This window comes from Saimiri boliviensis, chromosome 21, assembly GCF_048565385.1.
Source record: "Saimiri boliviensis isolate mSaiBol1 chromosome 21, mSaiBol1.pri, whole genome shotgun sequence".
NCBI classification, from domain to species: Eukaryota; Metazoa; Chordata; class Mammalia; order Primates; family Cebidae; genus Saimiri; species Saimiri boliviensis.
Genome location: NC_133469.1, coordinates 11,965,426 through 11,988,690, shown reverse-complemented (window position 1 = coordinate 11,988,690; position 23,265 = coordinate 11,965,426). Strand labels below are relative to the sequence as shown.

The following is a 23,265-nucleotide window of genomic DNA, read 5'->3' as shown; positions in this document are numbered from 1 at the left end:
AGTGACCTCCCAGCACAGGTGCTGCCACTCATTAGCTGCCTGATCTTGGGAAAGTGAACTCCACTGCTTTGTGCCTCCGTTTCCTTATCTGAAAAATGGGGAGAAAGGAAGGGCAGATGTGTTTGCTCTTTGCCAGGCCCCGCTCTCAGCACTTTGCATCTAGCAACTCATGCAAGCCTCCCAACAGCCCTGTGAGGCGGGGTCTGCTATTACACGCCTCACTTTACAGATGAGGGAATGAAGGCACAGAGAGGGCAAGCGACTTGCCTGAGGTTACACAGTGAGTCAGTGAATCTCGGAGCTGGGCCCAGGCAACCCAAGTCTGTCTCATTAGCTGCTGTGCCTGACGTCACTGGCTTGCGTGGCAATGCAGGATGCTCCCAGCCCGTGGTCAGTGCTGTGGGGTTTGCTTCTGTGGTTAGCACCCCTGTCCTCTTTCTGGAGCCTGCACTGCACCTGCGCCCCCAGTGCCTGCGCTCCGCCTCCTTATTCCTTCCCGTTTCTATACCATAGTGCGGCTGAGGTTGTCTTAAACCAGAATTTGTTTGAGCCCCTGAGCTTTTTAGGTGCAGCTCCTCGTGCCTCGCAGAGCAGCTGGCAGGAAGTGTGTATGGCAGCCAGAACTCTCGCCGCAGATGCAGGCCTTGTTCATGGAGCGCAGGGCAGCCAAGGCAGGTGAGAGGCCCTCAGTGTGTGTCTATGCAAGTCCGAACGTGTCAGGGGAGGGCAAAGGGAGAGTAACTGGGATGAAAAGTCTGGAAACCATGTCCTAGGAGGAGGCGTTAAAGAACCTGGGAAGGTCAGGCGCGGTGGCTCATTCCTGTAATCCCAGCACTTTGGGAGGCCGAGGTCGGTGGATCACGAGGTCAGGAGTTCCAGACCATCCTGGCTAACACAGTGAAACCTCATCTCTACTAAAAATACAAAAATTAGCTGGGCATGGTGGCGCACGCCTGTAGTCCCAGCTGCTCGGGAGGCTGAGGCAGGAGAATCGCTTGAACCCGGCAGATGGAGGTTGCAGTGAGATGAGATCATGTCACTGCACTCCAGCCTGGGTGACAGAGCGAGACTCTGTCTCAAAAAAAAAAAAAAAAGAACCTGGGAGGAGAAGTGCTGGAGGGACCCTTGCCAAATGTCTAGAGGACCACTGTGCCAATGAGGAAGCTGGCTTACTCTGTCCAGTTCCAGGCAGTGGGTTCTAGGGTATCTAACAGCCAAAGCTGTCACAGAATAAAGACAGTGAGAGAGGGAGCGCCACGTCACAGGATGAGTGTAAGCGGTGGCATGGGACTGGGGCCAGAAGAGATGACTTTGAGGCTGCCTTCCCCAACCAGGTCACAGGTGTGAGGCCCAGTGGACTCACATTTGGGCAGTTCCCCAGCCTCAGCATGCATGAGCTAAAGGTCAGTGGCTGAGACTCCTACGGCCAGCTCAGGCCCCTAGGTGGAGACCCTGTGGCCAATCCCAGATTTCCTGGGTGAATTTCTCTCTTCTTTCAGTTCTACCCAGCGCCCCAGCTCCAGCTGGACAGACTGGACCCCTGAGCAGGCTTCTAGCAGCACCCTGGTTTACTTAAGTTTCAAGTCAGCAAAAGGACCAGAGGAACGGCTGGGCATAGTGGCTCACACCTATAATCCCAGTGCCTTGGGAGGCTGAGGCACCTGAGGTCAGGAGTTCTAGACCAGCCTGGCCAACATGGTGAAACCCCGTCTCTACTAAAAATAAAAAGATTAGCTGGGTGTGGTGGCGGCACCTGTAATCCTGGCTACTTAGGAGGCTGAGGCAGGAGAATCACTTGAACCTGAGAGGTGGAGATTGCAGTAAGCCAAGAGCCAAACTCCATCTCAAAAAAAAAAAAAAAAAGCGGGGCCAGAGGAGCTGCTGGCCTCTAGCCAGCCACCTGGGGCCTGTGGTTTTCGGGTTCAGACAATCACAAATAGACTCTATGTTCCCAAAGTCCCCTTGCAGGCCCAGCCCCCCGCCCCCCACTTCCTGTGGCTGTGTGGCTGCTGAGTGAGGACTCAGTCCAGTGCCCATGAGGACAGAGGCTGAACCTCTCTGACCGGCCTGGGAACCCGAAGTTGCTGCAGAATGGACTGGTCAGGAGTCAGCGTGGCTGGGCCCACGTCCCCACCTCCAAGTTTTAGGGCAGCTTCACCAAGGCAGGTGCTGGGTGTGGAGGGGAGTGGGAGAGTGTGCTGGAGTCAGGAGGAGGGCTCTGCGTGGCCTGACACCACGCCAGTCTGGGCCTCATGGTTCCCAGCCCTGCCCTCCCTTCAGTGGCCCTGTGGAATGTTGTCCTGTGAGTTTATAGGGAGCGCCCTGCAGGGCTTGTGGGTTCGGGGATGCACCCTGTGTGTGCATGTGGGGCGTGTCTGTGTGAGAGTGCAGGCGTGTATGTGACATCAGGGTGTGGAGCCTCCAGTGGGGGGACATGCAGGCAGACGGGGACTTGCTCTGTGTGCACGGCGGGCCTGGGTGGCCATCTGCCAGTCCTGTGCACACACATGTGGACGTGTCTGCTTCTCTCAAGAGCCCCGAGCAAGGAGAAGCCAGCTGGCGACACTGGTGTGACTCAGCATGTTCCCCTGAGGCCTCTAGGCTCCAAATCCCACTCTGACAGGCCACCTTCCTGGGCAGACCCCAGGCTACAGTGGCTTCACCTGCTCAGCTTCACCAGGTCACTCAGTCTGACTCTCAGCGTCTGGGACATTCGGGCAGCTTAGACGTGTCCTTGGCTTCAACCTCGTTTTTCACAGCCACCTCAGCACTTTCTGGCTATGCCTAGTCCCTCCCTTAAGTGCATCAGGCACTCCTTTCTACACCCCCCACCCCACGACCTGTGTTCCCCCCAGCCAGGCTGGGCCTGATGCCGGGGAGACAGCAGCAGGAGACAGGATGGACAAAGATCCCTGTCAACGTGGCAGTTGTGTTCTAGTTGAGGAGATGGACAATATACACAAGAAATTTAATCCATGAGTCAATTACCTAGTATGCTGGAAAGTGAAATGTGCCATGGCAGAAAGAAGGGCAAAGAAGGGATGGGGGATCCCTGAGTTGGGGTGGTCCCAAAGGCCCAGATCAGACCCCAGGCTGGAAGGAGGAGGAGCTGTGGATATCTGGGGCTGGAGCGTTCAGGCAGAGGGGACTGCCAGCACCAACGAAGCCAGCATGCCAGTGGGTGAGAGGAGAGGGGAGGAGGCCAGGGAGGCACCTGGCCGACAGGTCTCTGGCCTCCTTCTGAGTGGAGGTGGCAGCCACTGCAGGGTCTGCGCAGAACAGGGAGCTGAGCTGACTTTGCTCACAAATGGGGAAGTGACTGCAAGAACACAGGCTAGGCAAGGGCTGTGAAGCGGGAGGTGGAAGGGTGCTCTTCGCGCCCACAGCCCTCTCTCCTGTGGGCCATGCCGGGATTCCCCCCCTGGGGCCGGATCCTTTTGAGAATCTGGTAACAGTCATGGTCTCTCCCCCCAAAACACGCATGCACACATGCACTCATATAAATACACATATAGGCAGGGGCACACACTTCTGCACGTGTATACACACACCTGTGTTCACATGCATGTACACACTTCCACATGTGTACACGCCACCCGTGTTCACACACATGGACACACTTCCACAAGTGTACACTCACCCATGTTCACAGTCACACACACCATGCTACTGGGAATTTTAGGAGATTACTGGACCCCTCGCCTCCCCCAGGTAATGGATCCCTGTCTAATCTATTGGTTCTACTTGGCAAATGGAGAAAGTAAGGCTTGTAGAGAGGAAGGGACTTGTTCAAGGCCACACAGGCCTAGACAGCTTGACCAGCAAGACTTGGCCCAGACAGCCTACCTGAACCAGCAGGGACCCCTGCCTTAGGGCCCTCCGTCCCCAGCACCAGCTAGGGGCTGGGGGAAACTTCTTTTATCCTAGTTGCCCAAGAGCTCACGGCAAGGCCAGGTGGGGAGCCCAGGACAGCAGACAGGAAGTGCTCAGGTCCTAAGAGGGGGAGAGAGAGGAGACTCTGGAGAGGTGGCATTTGAGCAGTGCCCTTTGGGCTGGGCGGGGAAGGGCACTCCAGGCAGAGCCCAGTAGCAGCAAAGGCCTTGAAGTGAGAACTCTCCAAATGGAGGCAAGCAGGGCTCCTGGGACCAGAAGCCCTTCAGGGACCTTCAAGGGGAAGAAACACCTGGGCTGGGTTTTTAAGGATACGTAGGAGTTTTCCTAGAAAGGTTTTCTGGGCAGGACACAGATATGCTAGGTACAGAGATTTTTAAAAGGCAGAGAAATTGCAAGCATTTCAGAGGGCTGCCTGTGAATGGGACAGGCTCAGTAATGAATGAGTAAAAGAATGAATGGAGTGCATGCCGGGGAGGGTAGGAAGGGGACAGATCTGACTTCCTTCACCTGGCAAGTGATGGGGAAGGAAGTCGTTAACAGAACAATGAGGTTCACAAATTTGGAAAGGAGAGTTTTATTTCTCATAAAGGGTTGCAGCCTTCAGGGCAGGCATTCTAACAGGCTGGGAAACAAAGCTTCTAACCAGAAGCCAGGAACAGGTGCTTCAAGGGAGGAGCAAAGGGAACAGGAATTTATGTTGAGCAGGGTGGCTGAATATACATACTTAATAAGCTGTAGGAGGAGTCATGAGTATTCATGAAAGGAGAAACAGGGATCTGTGCAATTGAGCTTCATGCCCCTTCATGAGTCACATGAGCAAAAAAGTGGTGGCGTTACCGTGATCGTAGGGCGTTTTTCAGCCCTCTGATGTCAAAAGGTGAAGACCTGAATATCTTCACTGGGCATCCACTGTGTTAGCCAGGATGGCCTCAGTTCTGACCTCGTGATCCGCCTGCCTCAGCCTCTCAAAGGCCAAAACCTGAGTATCTTCACTGGGCATCCACTGTGGACTGGCTAGACCCTCTCTGCCTCTCTGTGGTTGACCGTTTCTTATCAGGAAGGGACGATGGTCGGTTATTGTGTCAAAACTGCCAAACAGGGACAGCATCAGATGGTATCAGTATCAGAAGGTTGGTATCAGCAGTGAAATCTTTCAAAAGGGCTGGTTTCTGGCTAGCCCTAGCTGCCAGCAGGCTTTCTTCCCTAAGGAAGGGGTTCAGGAGGGCATGTATCGAGGAGTATCTGACCTCCCGTTCTGTTGTGGCCAAGAACTCGGCTTTCAAGGTTTCTCTGGGGTCTCCTTGGCCAAGAGGGGGTCTTTTCAGTCTGTTGGGGGGCTTGGCATTTCATTTTAATTTCTCAAAGGACCCTTTATCCAATACTTTTGGTGCTGCCCAGCACTACCCTGTGACACATCCCACCTCCCTCACCCTCCCCGCACGCTGTCAGATGACCATCTTGATGCCCACCCTGCAGACCAGCAGGCCTAGGCTTTGAGTGTGGAGCCCTGGCCCATCTCAGAGGACCCAGACCAGAGCCGGCTCACTCTGCCCACTGCACTGCTGTGCTCCCTGACCACCTAGAGCCTTGGCAGGGCTGGGTCTTGGTGGCTTGGTTTTCTTTTCCTTTTGAGATGCAGTCTCCCTCTGTCACCGAGGCTGGAGTAAAGTGGTGGAATCTTGGCTCACCGCAACCTCCACTTCCTGGGTTTAAATGATTCTTTTGCTTCAGCCTCCCAAGTAGCTGGGACTACAGGTGTGCGCCACCATGTCTGGCTAATTTTTTTGTATTTTTAGTAGAGACGGGGTTTCACCTTGTTAGCCAGGATGGCCTCAATCCTGACCTCATGATCCACCTGCCTCGGCCTCCCAAAGTGCTGGGATTACAGGTGTGAGCCACAACACCTCACCCCTCCCCCCCCGTTTTTGTTTTTTCTTTTTTGAGATAGGGTCTCGATCTGTTGCTCAGGCTGGAGTGTAATGGCACCATCCCAGCTCATTGCAACCTCCACCTCCCGAGTTCAAGTGATTCTCCTGCCTTAGCCTCCCGAGTAGCTAGGACTACAGGCGTACGCCACCGCACCTGGCTAATTTTTGTCTTTTTAGTAGAGACAGGGTGTTGCCATGTTGGCCAGGCTGGTCTGAAACTCCCGGCCTCAAGTGATCCGCCTACCTCAGCCTCCCAAAGTTCTGGGATTACAGGCATAAGCCACCGAGCCTGGCCTAGGGCTTGCTTTTCATGGTGTGGGCAAGGAGCCTCCTCACCTGGAGACCCAGAGCCAGGAGTGAGATGACCCAGGGAGTGCAGAATGTGGCTCCCATGGGCCAGGCATCAGCAGCAGCTGAAAGGGTAACAGAACTAGCAATTGTTCCCAGAGTCAAACGGCCCAGGGTGAAAGGGCTGTAAGGCGACACCACCAGGGGTTGGCTAATCTTGTATCTGGGCTTTTCCCACCTCCAGCTCCCACAGCCTGCTTATCAGGCAGCTCAGCCCTTAAAGGAGCGGTGGGGCAGGAGGGCCACCAACTACCCTCCCCCACATCACTGTGGGGCTTGGCGGACGGCTGGGAGGTGGGACTGGGAGAGGATGGAGAGACCCAGATTACTCTGACGTCAATGCAATGTCAGGGCAGTGATTCACACCATTCTGCAGATGAGGAAACTGAGGCTTAGGAATAGAAATGACTGGAACACTTGGTGAGTTGGCAAAGAACCCAGGTCTGAAGCACCCGGGGATTCAGCTTCTCTACCTGCTGAGCACCTCCGTGCCTACTGTGTGCCGGGCCTCTGTGAATTCGGGAGTACAGGGGCCATGTGGGAGGAAGGAATTGGAGGCTGTTTCCCCTTCTGGCTAGCTCTCTCGGAGGGAGGCTCCTGGCGCCACAGGGCCTGAGCTGGGAGGGTGGAGGGTGGGGTGTGGTGTGCCTGGCTCTCCCTGAGTGAGTCTGGCTGCCTGTGATCAAGCAAGTCGCTTATCTCTGATGGGTTGGGGGTGGGGAAGATGTACTTGCCACACAGCCCCCAACACACTGAGAGCCACATTGAGGACATGGAGGCGGACTTTGGTATGGACCCAACAAGGCTGACTCCACTTAGGCCTCCCAAGAAGCTTGGGAATCTGGAAAGGTCAGGAGAACAAAGACTCAGTCTGGGGAGGATAGAGAGTGAGTCCCCGGACCCCGGCCAGCTCTGTGCAGGGCAGCTTCTCTGGGGAGTGGGGCCTGTCCTTACCCTGCAAGGGCAAGGGCTGGGGCTTGCGCAGGTCCTCCTCCCCTTTGCCAGGAGCAACGGAAATGGAAGAATGTGAGATTTGGGGCCTGCATTGGTGCTTTGGGGCCAGTGTCAAGGTTTTCTTGATGCCCAAACCAAGTCCAATGGAGAAGCAGCACTTCTCTTATGCGCTAAGGGATGCCCAGAGTTGCTGCCAAAGGCCTGGGGAGGGAGAGAAGGTTTTTCTGGGAAAGGAAAGAGTCTGTGAGGTGGCCCCTTCCAGAGAGGCAAAAGTCACAGGCAGGGAGAGCTGTGGCATGGGGAACTGGGGGAGGAAGACACATGTAAGCAAAATTGAGGGTTCTTTGGGGGCTGGAGAGGAAGGGACAGAGTGGGCTGGAGGGCCAGGCTGGGGAAAGGAGGCCAACATTTTTGCAGGGCAGAATAGACTGGATTTTGGGGGAGTGACAGCTACCTTAGGCAGATGTCATGGAGATGTTTTTTGTTGTTGTTTTTTTGAGATGGAGTATTGCTCCCTCACCCAGAATAGACTGGATTTTGGGGGAGTGACAGCTACCTTAGGCAGATGTCATGGAGATGTTTTTTATTGTTGTTTTTTTGAGATGGAGTCTTGCTCCCTTGCCCAGAATAGACTGGATTTTGGGGGAGTGACAGCTACCCTACGCAGATATCATGGAGATGTTTTTTTGGCTGTTGTTTGTTTTTTTGAGATGGAGTCTCGCTCTGTCACCCAGGCTGGAGTGCAGTGGCATAATCTCGGCTCACTGCAACCTCCACCTCCTGGGTTCAAGCCATTCTCCTGCCTCAGCCGCCCGAGCAGCTGGGATTATAGGTGTTGGCCACCACGCCACACGTGGCTAATTTTTGTATGTTTAGTAGAGACGGAGTTTCACCACGTTGGTCAGGCTGGTCTTGAACTCCTGACCTCGTGATCCACCCAACACAGCCTCCCAAAGTGCTGGGATTACAGGCATGAGTAACGTGATGTGCTTAGAGTGATGGGAACTAGGAATGGATCTTACACTTTCAAGTGGTTGGGAAAACATCAAAAAATGTTTCTGGACACGTGAAAATGATATGAAATTCAGATTTTTGTGTCCATAAATAAAGTTTTATTGGAACACAGCCATTCTCATTCTTTTGCATATTGTCTATGGTTGATTTTATGCTACGATGGCAGAGTTGAGTAGTTGGGACAGAGACCGTATGGCTGGCAAAGCCTGAAATATTTACAAGCAGGCTCTTACAGCAAATGGTTTGCTCACCCTTGGTTAGTGAGAGCCTCCAGGAAGAAGAGAGCAGCAGGGGTGATGCTGAAGAAGAGGGGAAGGCTAAGTTACTAGGGGCTCCTTGTGCCTCGCCCAGGCACTGAACTTAAGCTGAGGGCAAGTGGAAGCCATTGAGGGTTCAGGCAGGAGAGCGACCTGCTCAGGTAAACGTTGGAGTAGGGTCACTCTTCCTGCTCAGCAAGGGGATGAAGCTGGGTACGGAGGCACCGGGAGCAGGAAGACCAGCCCCAGGCAGCCCGGATGGCTCAGCAAAGGCCTCTGGGACCACCCTGCAGCACTTTCGCTGGGATCTAGCATTGGAGGCGCATCCCTGCACCCTCACCGACGGCAGCGATGGCGGCGCAGAGAAATCTGCTGCGTACCCACGATGCCTCGCGCCTTGCACCCGCAACCGGAAGTGGCTGCTCTGCAGGGCGCCAGAGCGGAACCACTTGAAAGGCGGCGGGAAACACGTGGGGAACGGACGCCTCAGAACCCTGAGAGGACTGGCCGACAGCAAGACCTCAAGGAGACGGTGCGCGACATGGTGGGCCCTCAGAGAACCGGAGAACCGCTGGTGGACAAGTGCCAGGAGAACAGGCTCAAGAGGTGGGCAGGGCCAGCCAGGCCTGGGGTGGTCGGGGGAGGGGGGATCCCCCCGAGTTACCCCAAGAGTGCTCAGGTTGCTTGGGGCCTGTGAGTGGATGGAGGGTGTCGGAAGGACGCAGGCCGGTGTGCAGCGGTCACCAACGCCCCGAGCAGACACACAGACTGTGTGGACACAGTAATAGGCCCCGCCGGCCCCGAGCACACATCCCAAGCCCAGGCCTCCACACACGGTCACGGATGCCTGCACGCAGTCCTGGCCCAGGTTCACGCGGGCTCAGCCGGATCCACGCACACACCGCAACACGGGCCGGCACTCCGCGCACACACAGGCACAGACCCCGGCACACAGAGTCACACCGACCTGGGCACGCTGCGGAACGCACCCACCACGCGCACACAGAACAGGACTCGCCGCCCCGCGTGCACACCAGGCCTGCACCCCAGCCGCCCGCGTCTTCCACACACGCCCCCGCGCAGGACGCCTCGGGCCGTGGGCCGGTGCACGCACGGTCGCAGGAGGGGCGCGCGCACACTCGCACTCACACACTCGCTCGCACACGCACACACCAGATCCAGCACGCGCGGGTGGCGCGGGGCGGCGGCGGCCGGAGTCTGCGGTGCGAGGCGCCCCCGGCCCGGCGCGGCGGCGGCGGAGCCCGGCTGGCGGGGGAGGGGAGGGGTCTGCGGTGGGGGCGGGGTGGGGGCCGGAGCCACCAGAGCCGGCGGGAGCGGGCACCCCTGCGCGCCGCGCTCGGCCTCGCCTCCGCGCCCCCCGCGCGCCCGCCGCGATCCCTCCTCCGCGCCCGTCCGCTCGCCGGGCCCCCGCCGCCGCCCCAGGGTGCAGCAGAGCGGCCGCGCTGGGCCCGCGGGACGGGGTGGAGGTGGGGGTGGGAGGCGGGGATCGGGGCCGGGCCGGGGCCGCGCCGCCTGCGATGCCGGGCGCCCGCCGCAGCCGCCGCCGCCGGAGCCCGGGATGGGGCGAGAGGCTGCGGCGGACGCCAGCATCTCCCCGCCGGGGACCCCGGGGGCCGCGGAGCCGCCGCCGCCGCTGCTGCTGCCGCCGCTGCTGAGACCCAGCGGGCGATGGGTGAGTTGACCCCGGCGTCCTCAGGGGCGCCGCCGCCCCTCCAACCCCGCGCTGCCCGCTCTCCCCGTTCTCCCGTGCTGTGTTCGGCGCCCCCCGCCCAGCTCCGCGGTCCCCTCCCCGAGCGTGACCTTAGGGGGCGGCCGCGGCCGCACTGGTGCTGGGGGCCTTGGGGCCGCGGTGGGGGCTGGATGCCGGGGAAGCCGCTCGGCGCGGGCCCCCTCCCCCCACCCGCCGCCTCTCGGAGCTCGCCGGGTCCCGGAGGGCAGAGCCGCGGCGCCCGACCCCCTCTCCTGGCGGGGCGGGAGATGTCTCCGAGGCGCGGGGCTCCAGCCCTGCTTTGTGCACGGCGCCCCCAACCTCCGGCGCAGCGCTGGGCTGGGGCGGGAGGCCTTCGAGCCCGCCTTCCCCACCCCCGACCCCGGGCTGCGGCGGCGTCGGCCGAGGCCCAGGCGCAGTCGAGGTGCTGGGCGGGTGCGGGGGCTGCGGCCGTAGCTACTCTTGGGGACAAGGCAGAGGCGAGTGTGGAGAGGGTCCCCGGCCTTTTACCGTGATAGGGGCCCCCGGCTCCTTGCACTGCACTGCCCAGGGCGGGGGAGGAAACCTGGCTGAGGGAGGGCGCTATAAATATCTGCAAATAGTGAGTTCTGGAACTGGGGGTGGGGAGGGGAGTGCGCCTTGGTGTGTGTGGTGAGGTGCCCGAGCTGGGGTGCAGCAGGAAGGGATGCCGCATTCGGCCAGACCTGGTGGTCTGAGGTCGGATGACTCCCAGCCTCGGAAGAAGCCCCTGAAGGCCCCTGATGGGGTGTAGGCAGACACACTACCCCAGTGGGATACCTCCCCGGTCTCCCGCTTCATTCCTGGGACACACCAGTCTAGATTCGCCTTGATGGGGGAGTTGTGGGCACTAGCGTGTCACTTGGGCTGGGGGCGCAGTTATTAAAGATCAGATATGGAGCCAGGCGGAAGGATGGAGGGGAAAGCCCTCACCCCAGGAGCTGCAGCTCTTGAGGGGTTTTTCAGGCTGTAGAGTGCTAAGGGGATCTGCTCAGGGTCCTAGGAAAGTTTGAAAGAGAGGTCCCAGCCCAAGAGGAAGAGAGAACTTACTGGAAGAGATGATGACAGGAAGCTGGCAGAGTTCTCTGGGTAGAGAAAGGTGGGAAGGGCGTTCTGGGGCGAGGGAATGGCCTGAGCAAAGGCTCAGAGGCGTGAGTGCCTTGTGCGTGTTGAGAGGTGGTGGTGGAGACAGTCAGGCACTGTGAGTGCTCCCTGGGAGAAGCGAGATGAAGACCGGGGAGAGGCTGGGCAGGGAGGCCAGGGGGAGGTGAGGTGGGAGGGCAGAGCAGGGAGCTAGTGTTTGGTCCTGAGGACAGCAGGGAGCCAAGACCTGGCTGGGGCGATGCTGCTGGCTCAGCCACCCTTTCTGAGGGTCCGCTTGGTGCCTTTGGTGTGGCCAGGACTGCTTGAGGCACACAAATTATTTCTTTTTCTTTTCTATTTTTTTTGAGATGGAGTCTCACTCTGTTGCTCAGGCTGGAATTCAGTGGCGCCATCGCAGCTCACTGCAACCTCCACCTCCTGGGTTCAAGCGATTCTCCCACCTCAGCCTCCGGAGTAGCTAGGACTACAGGCGCTGGACACCACACCCGGCTAATTTTTGTGTTTTCAGTAGTGACAGGGTTTCACCAGGTTGGTCAAGCTAGTCTTGAACTCCTGCCCTCAAGTGATCCATCCGCCTCAGCCTCCCAAAGTGCTGGGATTACAGGTGTGAGCCACCTTGCCCAGCGCTGATTATCTCTTTTTCTCTAATAACTGGACCACCTCAGGAAGTCAGCTTTTGAGCCTTGGTTCCCACATCTGTCAAATAGGGAGGTTTTGTTTTTGTTTTTGTTTCTGTTTTGAGACAGGGTTTTACTCTGTCATTGAAGCTGGAGGTGGTGTGATCATAGCTCACTGCAGCCTTGACCTTCTGGGCTCAAGGGATCCCTCTGCCTCAACCTCCTGGGTAGCTAGGACTACAGGCTTGAGCCACCACACCCAGCTAATTTTTTTTTTTTTTTTTTTAATTTTAAATAGAGATAGAGGTCTTGCTATGTTGGCCAGGCTGGTCTTGAACTTCTGGGCTCAAGTGATCCTCCTGCCTCTGCCTCCCAAAGTGCTCAGATTCCAGAGAATTTGATTGTGGGATGAGTTGCAGAGAGGATTGAATAAGAGGATGCACACGGGGTGCCTGGCACCTAAGCAGCACCTGGGAGATTGCTGGCTGCGGCGTTGGTATTATTACATGGAAAACGAGGACACGGATGCCAGCTGGCGGCCCAGGCCAGCTTCACTGGGCAGCGGCCATGAGAATCATGAGAGGGCTGGGCTGGACATGAACAGCAGAGAGCCGAAGGTGAGGGAACTGCATGGTCGTCATGCAATTCTGGGAGAAGACTAGATAAGTGATGAGGAGTGGCCAGAGGCAGGGTGGCCTGCAAACACAGCTCCACTTGGCCCCGTGAGCATCCACCCGCCCAGCCAAAGGCATTCAGGGTGTCCTGCAGTGCTCCCCAAGGCCAGAGCCTTTTTGCTTCCCAAAATGCATTAATGCGGCCCCTTGTCTCAGCCACCTCCAGCCCTCCATGTGGGGACCAGCTCTCGGAACATGATGTCCTCAGATAGGGATAATAATTTACTGTGCTGGAGAGAGAGGACGCAGGCCTTCCAAGCCCCAAGAAGATTAGAATCCCACTGGGGAGCAGATACCCATGGGCACTGATGGTCTGCCTAGCCCTGTGCTGGCTGCTTGGGGGCAAGGAAAGAGTCACCAAAAGTAGGAATTCCAGATCTAGTGGCCCGGTTCAAATCACAGCTCTGCCGCTCTCAGTGTGACCGTGGGCTGGTGACTCTGCATCTCTGTTCCTCAGTTTTCTCGTGTCTAAAATAGGGGTGCTGTCGGGTGCAGTGGCTCACGCCTGTAATCCCAGCACTTTGGGAAGCTGAGCTGGACAGATCACCTGGGGTCAGGAGTTCAAGAGCAGCCTAGCCAACATGATGAAACCTCTACTGAAAATACAAAAATTAGGCGGGGTGTGGTGGCTCATGCTGTAATCCCAGCACTTTGGGAGGCTGAGGCAGGCGGGTCACCTGAGGTCGGAAGTTTGAGACCAGTCTGACCAACATGGAGAAACCCTGTCTCTATTAAAAATACAAAATTAGCCAGGCTTGGTGGCATGTGCCTGTATTTGAAGCTACTTGGGAGACTGAAGCAGGAGAATTGCTTGAACCCAGGAGGTGGAGGTTGCAGTGAGCTGAGATTGTGTCATTGCACTCCAGCTTGGGCAACAAGATCAAAATACTGTCTCAACCGACAACAACAACAAAAACAACAACAAAAAGGCGGGCAGGCACCAGTAATCGCAGTTACTTGGGAGGCTGAGGCAGGAGAATCGCATGAACCCGGAGGCAGAGGCTGTAGTGAGTCGAGATCGCACCACTGCACTCCAGCCTGGGCGACAGAACAAGACTCCATCTCGGAAAAAAAATAAAGCATAAAATGGAGTGAGGTGGACTGTTACTATTTGAACAGCTTGGCATCGTTTCCATAGTTTACTGCTCCGTTCCAGAATGAGTTTCCCGATTCACCCCCGCCTCTTTGGAGACTATACCGCATGCCCTTGGAGATGTGTTGTTTACGTACGTGATTGATGTCTTCCTTTTCTGACTGAGTCCTGGCCAGGGGCCTGCCTTTCCAGATCCATTGCTCCAACTGGTGGCAATAGTAGGCTGGCAACCGGCTCTCTGTGAAACAAACCCCTGATGAGTTGGCTGATCGCCGTGGTGTAAATCCTCCCTGTATGGCCAACTTTAAGCCAGTGATGGCCTAATGAGTGTCATAATGAGGGCTGGTACATGCCAGCTTTAGACCCCAGGCATTCAGTGGGTGCTTAATAAATGATGGTTCAATGAGGAAGAAAGGATGCAAAGAGTATTGGTCAGCTAGATTTGGGAGCCGCTGGTGATACTGTCAGTGAGAAGGGCTTACAGGGGCAGGCGTGGGAGGCCTAGGGGCTGGAGGTGAGGGGCCACCCTGTGCCAGCCCTGGGGTAAGGCTTGAGGGAATGGGGAGGTCCTGGTGTCCTCCCCATCTTGACACCCTCCACACCCCTGGCTGCCGCACACTTGCTCTAGCCCTTCCTTGCAGGGGTCCTCTCCACCTTGGCCTGGCCTTGGGGTTCTGCACAGAATGGGCCCCAAGCTTAAGCCAGTGCAAGTGCCGAGATGTGGCCCAAGCAGGTCCCAAACCTCACGTTCTGTTCCCTCACTGTGCTGTTCCCTCGACTTGAATTCCTGTTTCATTCCGCTGTCCTCTGTAACTCTGTGGCCCATCAAAAGCTTCCTCATGAGCCCCTTCCTCTGTGACACTAGTCCTGCAACCCAAGTCAGACAGAACCTTCTCCCCTTTGGCTCTTCCCCCAACGCCACAGCCTCTCCAATGTGCACGTTTCTGCCCACAAAAATATGAGTAGCCATCAGGTATTGTGTCCCTGTAGCAGCCCATGACAGAGGTTCCAGGATAATCCCCTCTGCAGATAGGGAAATTGAGGTGCAGTCTCTTGTTTGGGCTGACCCACTCTTTACATCTTAGCTGCAGTGTCGCTGGCTTGGGGAAGCCCACATGCTTCCTGGTGTCCTTGCTATCAGCTCCCAGAGCACCCTGCCTGTGTCTTTGGTATGTTTGTTAGGTGTTCCTGATAGACTTTCAATGACACAGGTACTGAGGAGGACCTCAGTTAAATGTGCAGATGAATGAATCTCAGCCCAGGTGAGCAGCCTGGCTGTCCTGCTCATTACTCCTCCTCCTTCATCCCTGATGGAAGGGACTGACCCTCCAGAGGGCCCTCATACTACAAAGGAAGGGTACAGGGACCTGCTTGCGGGGGGCTACTGTCCCCACCACCAGGAAGGGGACAGTGAGGCTTCGGGAAGGGGCGGAGCTGCCCACAGGCGGGAAGCAGGCTGGGAACCCCCTCTCACAGTCCAGCATGGAGCCGACAAGGGGAACCAAGGCCTTGCCCATAAGTCAGGAAGTTAACGAATCTTCACGTACTTCTCCTTGTGCTGCCTGAAGTGGAATTTCCCCTTTTGACTCACTTATTTTGATTTTTTCTATAAAAACAAAACTGGAACAATGGAAATCATTCACACATCTAATTACCCTATTGTTTTATGAACTTACTTTATGAAGCTTATTTTGCTCGAAACTTTGGTTCTTACTGAAGTGGGAATCCCTTGGGAGGAGTGCGTGAGGGCCAGGCTAGGGAGACAGAACCTGTACAGACACCGGGACCTCCTCCGAGCCTTCCCTCCGTCTGGGCAGACGAGAAACTTCCCAGAAGGAACAGCCCGGGGAGACAGGGTTCTGAGCAAGGGAGGCCGGCCCCAGTGGGTACTGGGACTCTGGCTGTCAGGCCTCGTGATGGATGGCTCCCACAGTTGTCCTCCCCACTTTGGCCTCCTGGACATCATAATTTGCTGCTCTTTATCAAGCACTTACTATGTGCTGGGCCCAGGGCCAACCAACCACTTTGTATGCATTCTCCCAGACGTTTCCCAGAGATGTCTCCTAACTTCTGAGAGGCAAGCACTATTATCATCCCTGTTCGGCGTTTTGACAGTACCCAGAGTCAGGGGCCCACAGCCGGGAAGTGGAAGGGCTGGGATTGTGTCCAGCCTGTCGGACTCTCAGAGAGCAGGTTCTCTCGGTCACCCAGACCTGCTCCTTCTCCCGTGGGCTCCCAGCAGGGTCTGCTCTCTGAGACTTAGAGCCCTGAGACAGCCGCCACTTAGTCTCTTGGGTTCCAGGCCTCCTCTTCGAGGCCCTCCTCCCGCCACCGTCCTGGGCCCTGTCTCTGGAAGGCCTGCTCAGTGTCACCTGGGTGGCCTGAGTAAAGTACCTGTTTCCCAGGCCCTAGCCAGCCCTGCTGAGTCAGCCTCTCACCACGGGAGGGCTGGAAACCCACAGTTTAAAAAATGCTGACTTGGACTCTCAAAGTAATCCCGATACTTTGAGAGGCCGAGGTAGGAGAATTCATTAAGTCCAGGAGTTTGAGACCAGCCTGGGCAACAAAGTGGGACCCTATCTCTACAGAAAAATTTAAAAATTAGCCAGGTGTGGTGGCACATGCCTGTACCCTCAGCTACTTGGAAGGTTGAGGGGGAAGATCATTTGAGCCGGGGAGGTCAAGGCTGCAGTGAGCTGAGATTGCGCCACTGTACTCCAGCCTGAGTGACAGAGCAAGACCTTGTCTCAAAAATAAAAAAATAAAATAAATGCTGCCCTGGGGATACAGAGGCCTATGCATTCCAAGAGCCATTTCCCAGCCCCATGGCATCTGTAGTGGCTACTAGATTTCAAGATCCTCAACCCTTGTGACCCAGATCCTGTGACCCAGTCCCCACCTGTATTCGTAGCCTCTGCGCCCGCCAGCTCTTCATGCACCACACTCGCCCCTGCCCCACTGCCCCCACAATGCTTACATCCTAACACTTGCTGCCTCGGCCTCTTCCTGGAAGCAAGTCCCAGATGGGTTGTGATGCCCAGAGCTTGCCTAAGGCACTGGGTGAATCTCTTGTGGTGCATCCTTCTCTTGCTACCTGGGGCCTGGCACCTGGTTGGGGTGAATCATGGTTGGTGAGTGATGGTGGCTGCCTCGAGAGAGGGGCACAGGAAGAGCTACAGGTGACTGGGATGGGTTGGGCTCCCAGGCTGGCACCAGGCATGCACTAGGGCCTGGCTTTGTGCCTGGCAAGTAGAAGGCATTTGATACATATTTCTTTTCTTTTTTCTTTCTTTTTTTTTTTTTTTTTTTTTTTTGAGACAGAGTCTCAGTCTGCCACCCAGGCTGGAGTGCAGTGGCACAATTTCAGCTTACTGCAGTCTCTGCCTCCCGGGTTCAAGCAATTCTCCTGCCTCAGCCTCCTGAGCAGTTGGGATTACAGGCACGTGCCACCACACCTGGCTAATTTTAGTATTTTAGTAGAGATGGAGTTTCACCATGTTGCCCAGGCTGGTCTCAAACTCCCAGCCTCAAGTGATCCGCCTGCCTTGGCCTCCCAAAGTGCTGGGATTACAGGTGTGAGCCACTGCACCCAGCCTGATACATATTTCTTAAATATTTGTTGAATGGTGATTGCAAGAGTGACAGTGAGGGCCACTTCCAGAAACAGTGCCAACTGGCTGGTTCAGGTGAGAGATGGAAAAGCTACCTCCCCCACCATGGCCCAGGACTGTGCATGTTATATTTCTAACTCATATTTGTGGCATGAACGGGAAAGAGATGCTGGAGTTTTCTTGCGTGATTTAATTTTCATTATCTCAAGAACCATGGGCCAGGGTGCCAAAATAATCCTCATTTCACTGTATGGAAATTGAGTGCTAGACAGGGAGGTGGTCTGCTTGTGTCTAGTGTCTTCGGTACAGAGCCTGCCCGATGGGCGAGGGACCCGATGAGTTTGTGTGGCGCTCTACAATTAACAAAGCATCTTACATACATGGTTTCATTGAATCCCCACAATGGGTTGGAAGGTATGGCTCTGTTTTTCACATGTGCCCATATCCCAGGATTGGAAAACCTTCCGAGGGCTGCAGCTGAACCCAGGGGATCAGCCAAGAGAGGACACGTGGCCAGCCAAACCCACCCATTTTGCAGAGGGAGCCTTAAGGTATGGGGTGCTGGGAAACTTGCCCGGAGTACCTCATAGAGCTGAGAGTCCCCTGTGTGGTGTGAGGAGGAGACACCAGACCCACATGAGACGGCACCCCACCCTCTTCCCCTGTTCCCAGGCCAGAACATTTCTCAGCAGGAACAGGGTTAGCTGTGGGTGTAGATGAGCAGGAGCACTTTGGGAGGATGAGACAGTGGATCACCTGAGGTCAGGAGTTCTAGACCAGCCTGGCCAACAGGGTGAAACCCCTTCTCTACAAAATATACAAAAATTAGCTGAGTGTGGTGGAGGGTGCCTGTAATCCCAGTTACTAGGGAGGCTGAGGCGGGAGAATCACTTGAACCCAGGAGGCAGAGGTTGCAGTGAGCCAAGGTTGTGCCTTTGTGCCTCAGCATGGGCAGCAAGAGAGAAACTTCGTTTCAAAAGAAAAGCCTCGTAGAGCAAAATGCGCACTGCCAAAGGTGGCAGGAAACCCATGTTGATGTTGGTTCCAGCAAAAGGTTCATGGGGAAGAGAAAGGCCTGCAAGGAAGGTCTGGCCAGACGCCAGCCATGGCCAGGATGGTGGGAGGCAGGGACACTGCCCTGCTTCTTTCTCTATGCTTTCCTGGTGTTCTAGAGTGGGTTAGAAACTTTTAGAACCAGAAAAATGAAGTTGTATTCTAACAATGAGAGGGACAAAAAGGAGCCCTGGAGACAGCCGGCTCCCGCTTTGTCTGATTCTGGGGCCACCGCTTGTGAGCAGTGACCAGCTGTGGGGTCTCACGGTGGGACTTGCCTAGCACCAGGCACATCCCTGCGGCAGGCAAACCTGCGGCAGGAGGCCTGTGTTGCTCTTATTCCTGGAAATTGGGTCATGGGAGCCCAGGCCTGGGGCTCCTGGAATGCAGTGCTCTGAGAATTTTGTCCAAACACCTCTGACCTCCTTCCTCCGGGGCCAGTCCAGCCTCTTTCTTCCCCCCTGTCCCCCATGCTCCAGCCTCTTTCTTCCGCTGTGTCCGCCATGCTCCAGCTCTTTCTTCCCCCGCGTCCCCCATGCTCCAGCCTCTTGGGCAATTGCCATATTCCACATGTGACCCTCACCTTCCTGCCTCCTGGCTTTTGCTGGTACTGGCACTCTGCACCCCTGGAGATCCTGCCCTCTCCAGCCCAGCTGCTGCCAGAGATGCCCTCCTTAGGAAGCCCTCCTGCCCTTCCTAGACAGAAGTGGCCCCCAGGGCAGGAGCCAGGGCTGCTTGTTTCACCTCCATGCCAGGGCCCAGTAGGCATGGTCTTCCCTGTGGCCGATGTCATTACTGACCCTGGCCTCAAAGTGCATGTCTCACTATCCTCCTACACACGGGTCAAGTTGTGCCTTGTGGCAGTGTTGTCATCTCGTCTGAGCCTCCATCCTGGGTGGGGTGAGTTTCCGTTCCCTCCCAGCTCTTGACTCTTTACCCAGTACACTGTGTACCCAGTACAGAGCACTCATCCGTCCATCCATTCTTTCAGCAATTTCTCCCTAAGTGAAATTGTGCACCGGTGACTAAGCTAGGTGTCAGGGCACAACTCTGCTGACATCAGGGGTGTGTCTGGGAAATCCTCTGTGGCCCTGGGGGCATCCCAGGCTGGGAAAGCTGGGCCAGGCCTTCTCGATTTGGGAGTGCAGGTAGCCTCATCTCTTTGGTTCTGCTGCTCCCAAGCCCCGAAGGATAATGAGGCTAAGAAGGTAGGAGTGGGCAGGAGCCCTGCTGCTGGGCACCAGGAAGGGAATACAAAATACAGTGTCCCAAAGAGGAGATGTGTGGACATGGGACCCGTGATACAGAGCTTTCTTTTCCTTTTTTCTTTTCTTTTTCTCTTTCTCTTTTTTTTTTTTTTTTTTTTTTTTTTTCAGGTGGAGTCTTGCTCTGTTGCCCTGGCTGGAGTGCAGTGGTGACCTCGGCTCACTGCATTCTCCGCCTCCCAGGTTCAAGTGATTCTCCTGCCTCAGCCTCCCAAGTAGCTGGGATTACAGGCTCCTGCCACCATCCCCAGCTAATTTTTTGTATATTTTTGGTGCCTGTTTCTGGCTTGCGTGCCTGTTTCTGGCTCCACCAGGTGGGAAAGTTAGGTAGTGGATGGATAGGAAGAGATGGGTGATGGTCTCACAGTGCTGGGCAGGGGGCCCAACGTCTGCAGCCCTGCGTGGTGTCCTGTGACCATGGGTGGGGCCTGCGAAGTGTCCCTGCTGGAGATGATCAGGTCCTAACACAAGAGCCACAGAGGAGTACGGCCTTTCCCTGCTGCAGGGTGGCTGCCACCTCACCCTCACCACTGCCCGTAAATATCCTCCTAACACTAACAAGATGGCACCCCATCGCCTTGGGACCTTCATCGTCACCCTCAGGATTCAGAAAGGATGAGAACAGGTTGAATGAGGGGACGCATTCAGTAGGTCGTGTTACTGAATGCTGATGATGTGGGGAGGAAGATGTGGCTGCCGCTGTAGGAGCGTCTGTGCTGTCACCCGCCACCCCCTGAGAAATAATCCGAACCTCGAAGCAGAGGTAGCCCTGCAGGTGGCTTAGTGTCTAGACACTGACCTGGCTCGGGGCTAGCATGGACCAGGGCAGAATGCCCCGGGCAGGCAGAATTGGACATAGAGTAACTGGGAGAGGAGAAGAGACAGGGTGTGTCCCAGCCAAGGGCAGGCTCCCTGGGCGCGCAGAGCCCAGCCAGCTATGCGCTTGCTCTGTTGGGACCACCCCAGCGGAAGCTAATCGTAAGGCTCAGGTCCCCAGTCCCAGGGGCAGTGCTGCCAGGAGCGGCAGGCTGCAGGCAGGTGTGGCCTTGTCACCTCCCTTGGTCCCCACAGTGCCAGGGCGATATTCAAGCTCGCTCATTCGCTCAGCAGTGCACCTGCAGCACCAGGCACAAGGCGGTGCACACACGGCCGCGGGCTGCAGTTCGGATGCTGGCGGGGAGGATCCTAACTGCTGAGCCACTCTTCCTTTCCCACTGTCTCCCCATAACTCCTCCCAGCTGTGAAGGCAGGGCTCATTCTTGCATCTCCCCTCCGCCACCACATCCCATTGGAAGGGGCCCTTAGGATTCACGTAACTAAGCTGCTTTACTGGGGTGTGGCAAGCCCAAGGTGTCAAAGCAGGAAGTACTAGAACTGTGTGGGCACTTTTGTGAGCCCCAGACCAGGCCTGAGAGCCCTGCAGCATTGACTGGATGGTGTGGGTGTGTGGATTTGGGGTGGTCATTTATTCATTCAGCAAACTGAGGGTGAGCACCTCTTTTGTGTGGGCCTCAGGGCTTGAGGTGAGGACTCAGGGGCGTTGGACACCACAGCCCTTGTATGCGGTAAGGGGTTCTGGGGGGCGGGCCGGGGTCAGGGAGACCTGAAGGAGTGCAGCTCAGCCGAACCCTCCAGGGACAGGCACGGGGATTGGAGGGCGAGATTACACAGCAACTTCTGTGCCTCCTTGGGAGACTTGCACTTTCTCCTGAGGGCAGCCGTTCCAAGCTGGGAGGGGCAGTGTCAGATGTGGCTTTTGCTTGGCTCATGGGGGCTGGGTCCAGGGCCTACTGAGGAAGCGGCTGCCATTCTGGTGAGCAGTGGGCTCAGGGATGGGAGATTTGGGAATTTCGGGCAGTGAGATGTGCAAGGCTTGGCGATGGGTAGGGAGGGGTGCAGAAGGGGGAGCGTTGGGAATCCTGAAGTTGTCAGCGTCAGTCCCTTGGTGTCAGGCTTGAGTTACAAGTTACCAGCTCAGGTTGTTGGGACGGCCATTTGAGAGTTGCACCTTGTTTACCACAGAGGGTCTCAGGACAGAAAGCCAGGCCTAGTGTGGCCCAAAGCCCATACCCACTGCCCTCCTTGCTCCCCAGCCTGGATCGCCCCCGCCAGGTCTGCACCTCACTGTTCCTCACTCCACCTGGCACCCAGCCCACCACCTGCTGCCCACCACCTGCTGTCCTGTACACATGGGTGGGTGCCGGGGGAGCACCACCCACTCCCACTGCCTACAACTCTTAGACCGGACCACCACCTGCTAGCCTGTGCATGGGGGCCTCTGCCAGCCAACAACCCCTCCTCTGCCGCCTGGGGTACAACACCTGAGACAAAGTCCCCAATGCTAGAGAAGGCCCCAGAGGATGAGGAAGGGTGGGGCGCGCCCTCCGCTCCATTCCCCCTGCTCGGCCCGCCAGGCTGGAGATGGAGCTGAGGCTCTGCACTGAAGTGGGCCTTTGTATGTTGTCCCCAGAGGATGGCAAGCCTGGGTGGGAGGGGCTGGCACTGCCGGGGCTGCTGGGCAGGGTGGCGCTGATCTCAGCAGGGCAGGGGCTTTCTCTGAGGCCACTGGGTAGGGGAGCGTGCCTGTCGGGCGTGGGAACTCTCAGGCTGGGCCTGCACCCCCAAACCAGAGGATACTTGTCCCTCTGAGTCTTTCACCACGTCTCATCCAGGCTCCTTTGTCTTTGGACTGTTCCATCGTCATCCAGCAGCTGTCTGTGCAGTGCCTGCTCCGGGGCAGGCTTTGTCCTGGGGGGCGGGGAATAGTGGTGACCAAGGCCTGTGACCAAGGCTCTCCTGTGGCTGAGCCAATGGGGTGAGGACAGGGGAGACATAAACAGTGAAGCGGGATCACCTCCGCAGGGATGAGTGCTGGAAGGGACGGCCTGGAGAGAGGCCTTGGGGGCAGGGGCAGCACTTCAGCCAGCTGCTCAGGGGCACCTTGACCGGTAGCATCAGAGTGAGCAGGGACCTGAGGAAGGGCGTTCCAGGCGGAGGAATCAGCTGGTGCAAGGACCCTGGAATGGGGCCACACCTGGAGAGTGTAGGAGACAGGAAGGTGGGAGTGTGGCCGGAGCCTGGGGGACAAGGGAGGCGAAGTCAGCAGAGGTGCAGGCGTCAGATGGTCGGATGGGCAGGGCGCATGGCGCGCAGAGGAGTCTGCGTTTTATTCTGAGTGTGATGGGGCCACGGGAGGGCTTGAGTGGAGAGATGTGGCCTAATGGGGAATTGGCGGTGCCCCTGGCTGCTGCGGAGGCAGGAGGGAAGCCAGTGAGGACCTGGGGTGTCAGAGGAGGCAGAGAGAGGTCCATCCTGGGAGCATCGAGGGAACGGTGCCTGCAGGCCTTGCTGCGCCTCTGCTGGGCACGTGGTGAGGCCGAACCCAGCTCAGAGGACTGGCCTGTGTCAAGCCTCTTTGGATGTTATTCCTTCTAATCCCCTCGGGGTTGGATGGCCTCACCTTGCTGATAGGGGCATCAAGCCCAGGGTATTCAGTGACCTGCCCAAGATCACCCAGTGGGGTTGGTAAGGGGCAGGATTTAAATCCACCCCCTTTTGAGGCTAGACTTCAGAGAGCTGTGGTCCCAAAGCAGCCCCCGCCCCTCGCCGACTGCTGAGAGATTGGGGGTGGGCACCCAGGACAGCCCAAGGTCCAAGAGAACCCTCCAGCAGAGGCAGAATAACTTAGCCCAACCCCCTCCCTCCT

The 23,265-nt window shown here is 56.8% G+C and overlaps 1 protein-coding gene across 5 annotated transcripts in view; it reads left to right on the top strand.

The window, feature by feature from the left end:
* The first annotated feature begins 277 nt into the window (after nt 1-277).
* Nucleotides 278-23,265, top strand: part of MGAT3 (beta-1,4-mannosyl-glycoprotein 4-beta-N-acetylglucosaminyltransferase) — a 44,065-nt gene continuing 21,077 nt past the window's right edge. Inside the window, exons 1-2 of one of the 5 annotated variants that reach the window (XM_010343433.3) lie at nt 377-675; nt 8,689-9,001. In XM_010343433.3, the coding sequence (XP_010341735.3) occupies nt 636-675; nt 8,689-9,001 (353 nt within the window). In that variant the 5' untranslated portion in view covers nt 377-635. Of the gene's footprint in view, nt 676-8,688; nt 9,002-9,908; nt 10,089-11,410; nt 21,373-23,265 lie in introns of those variants that run through there. The other 4 variants (XM_074390779.1, XM_039463302.2, XM_010343435.3 and 1 more) reach the window with 4 other exon arrangements.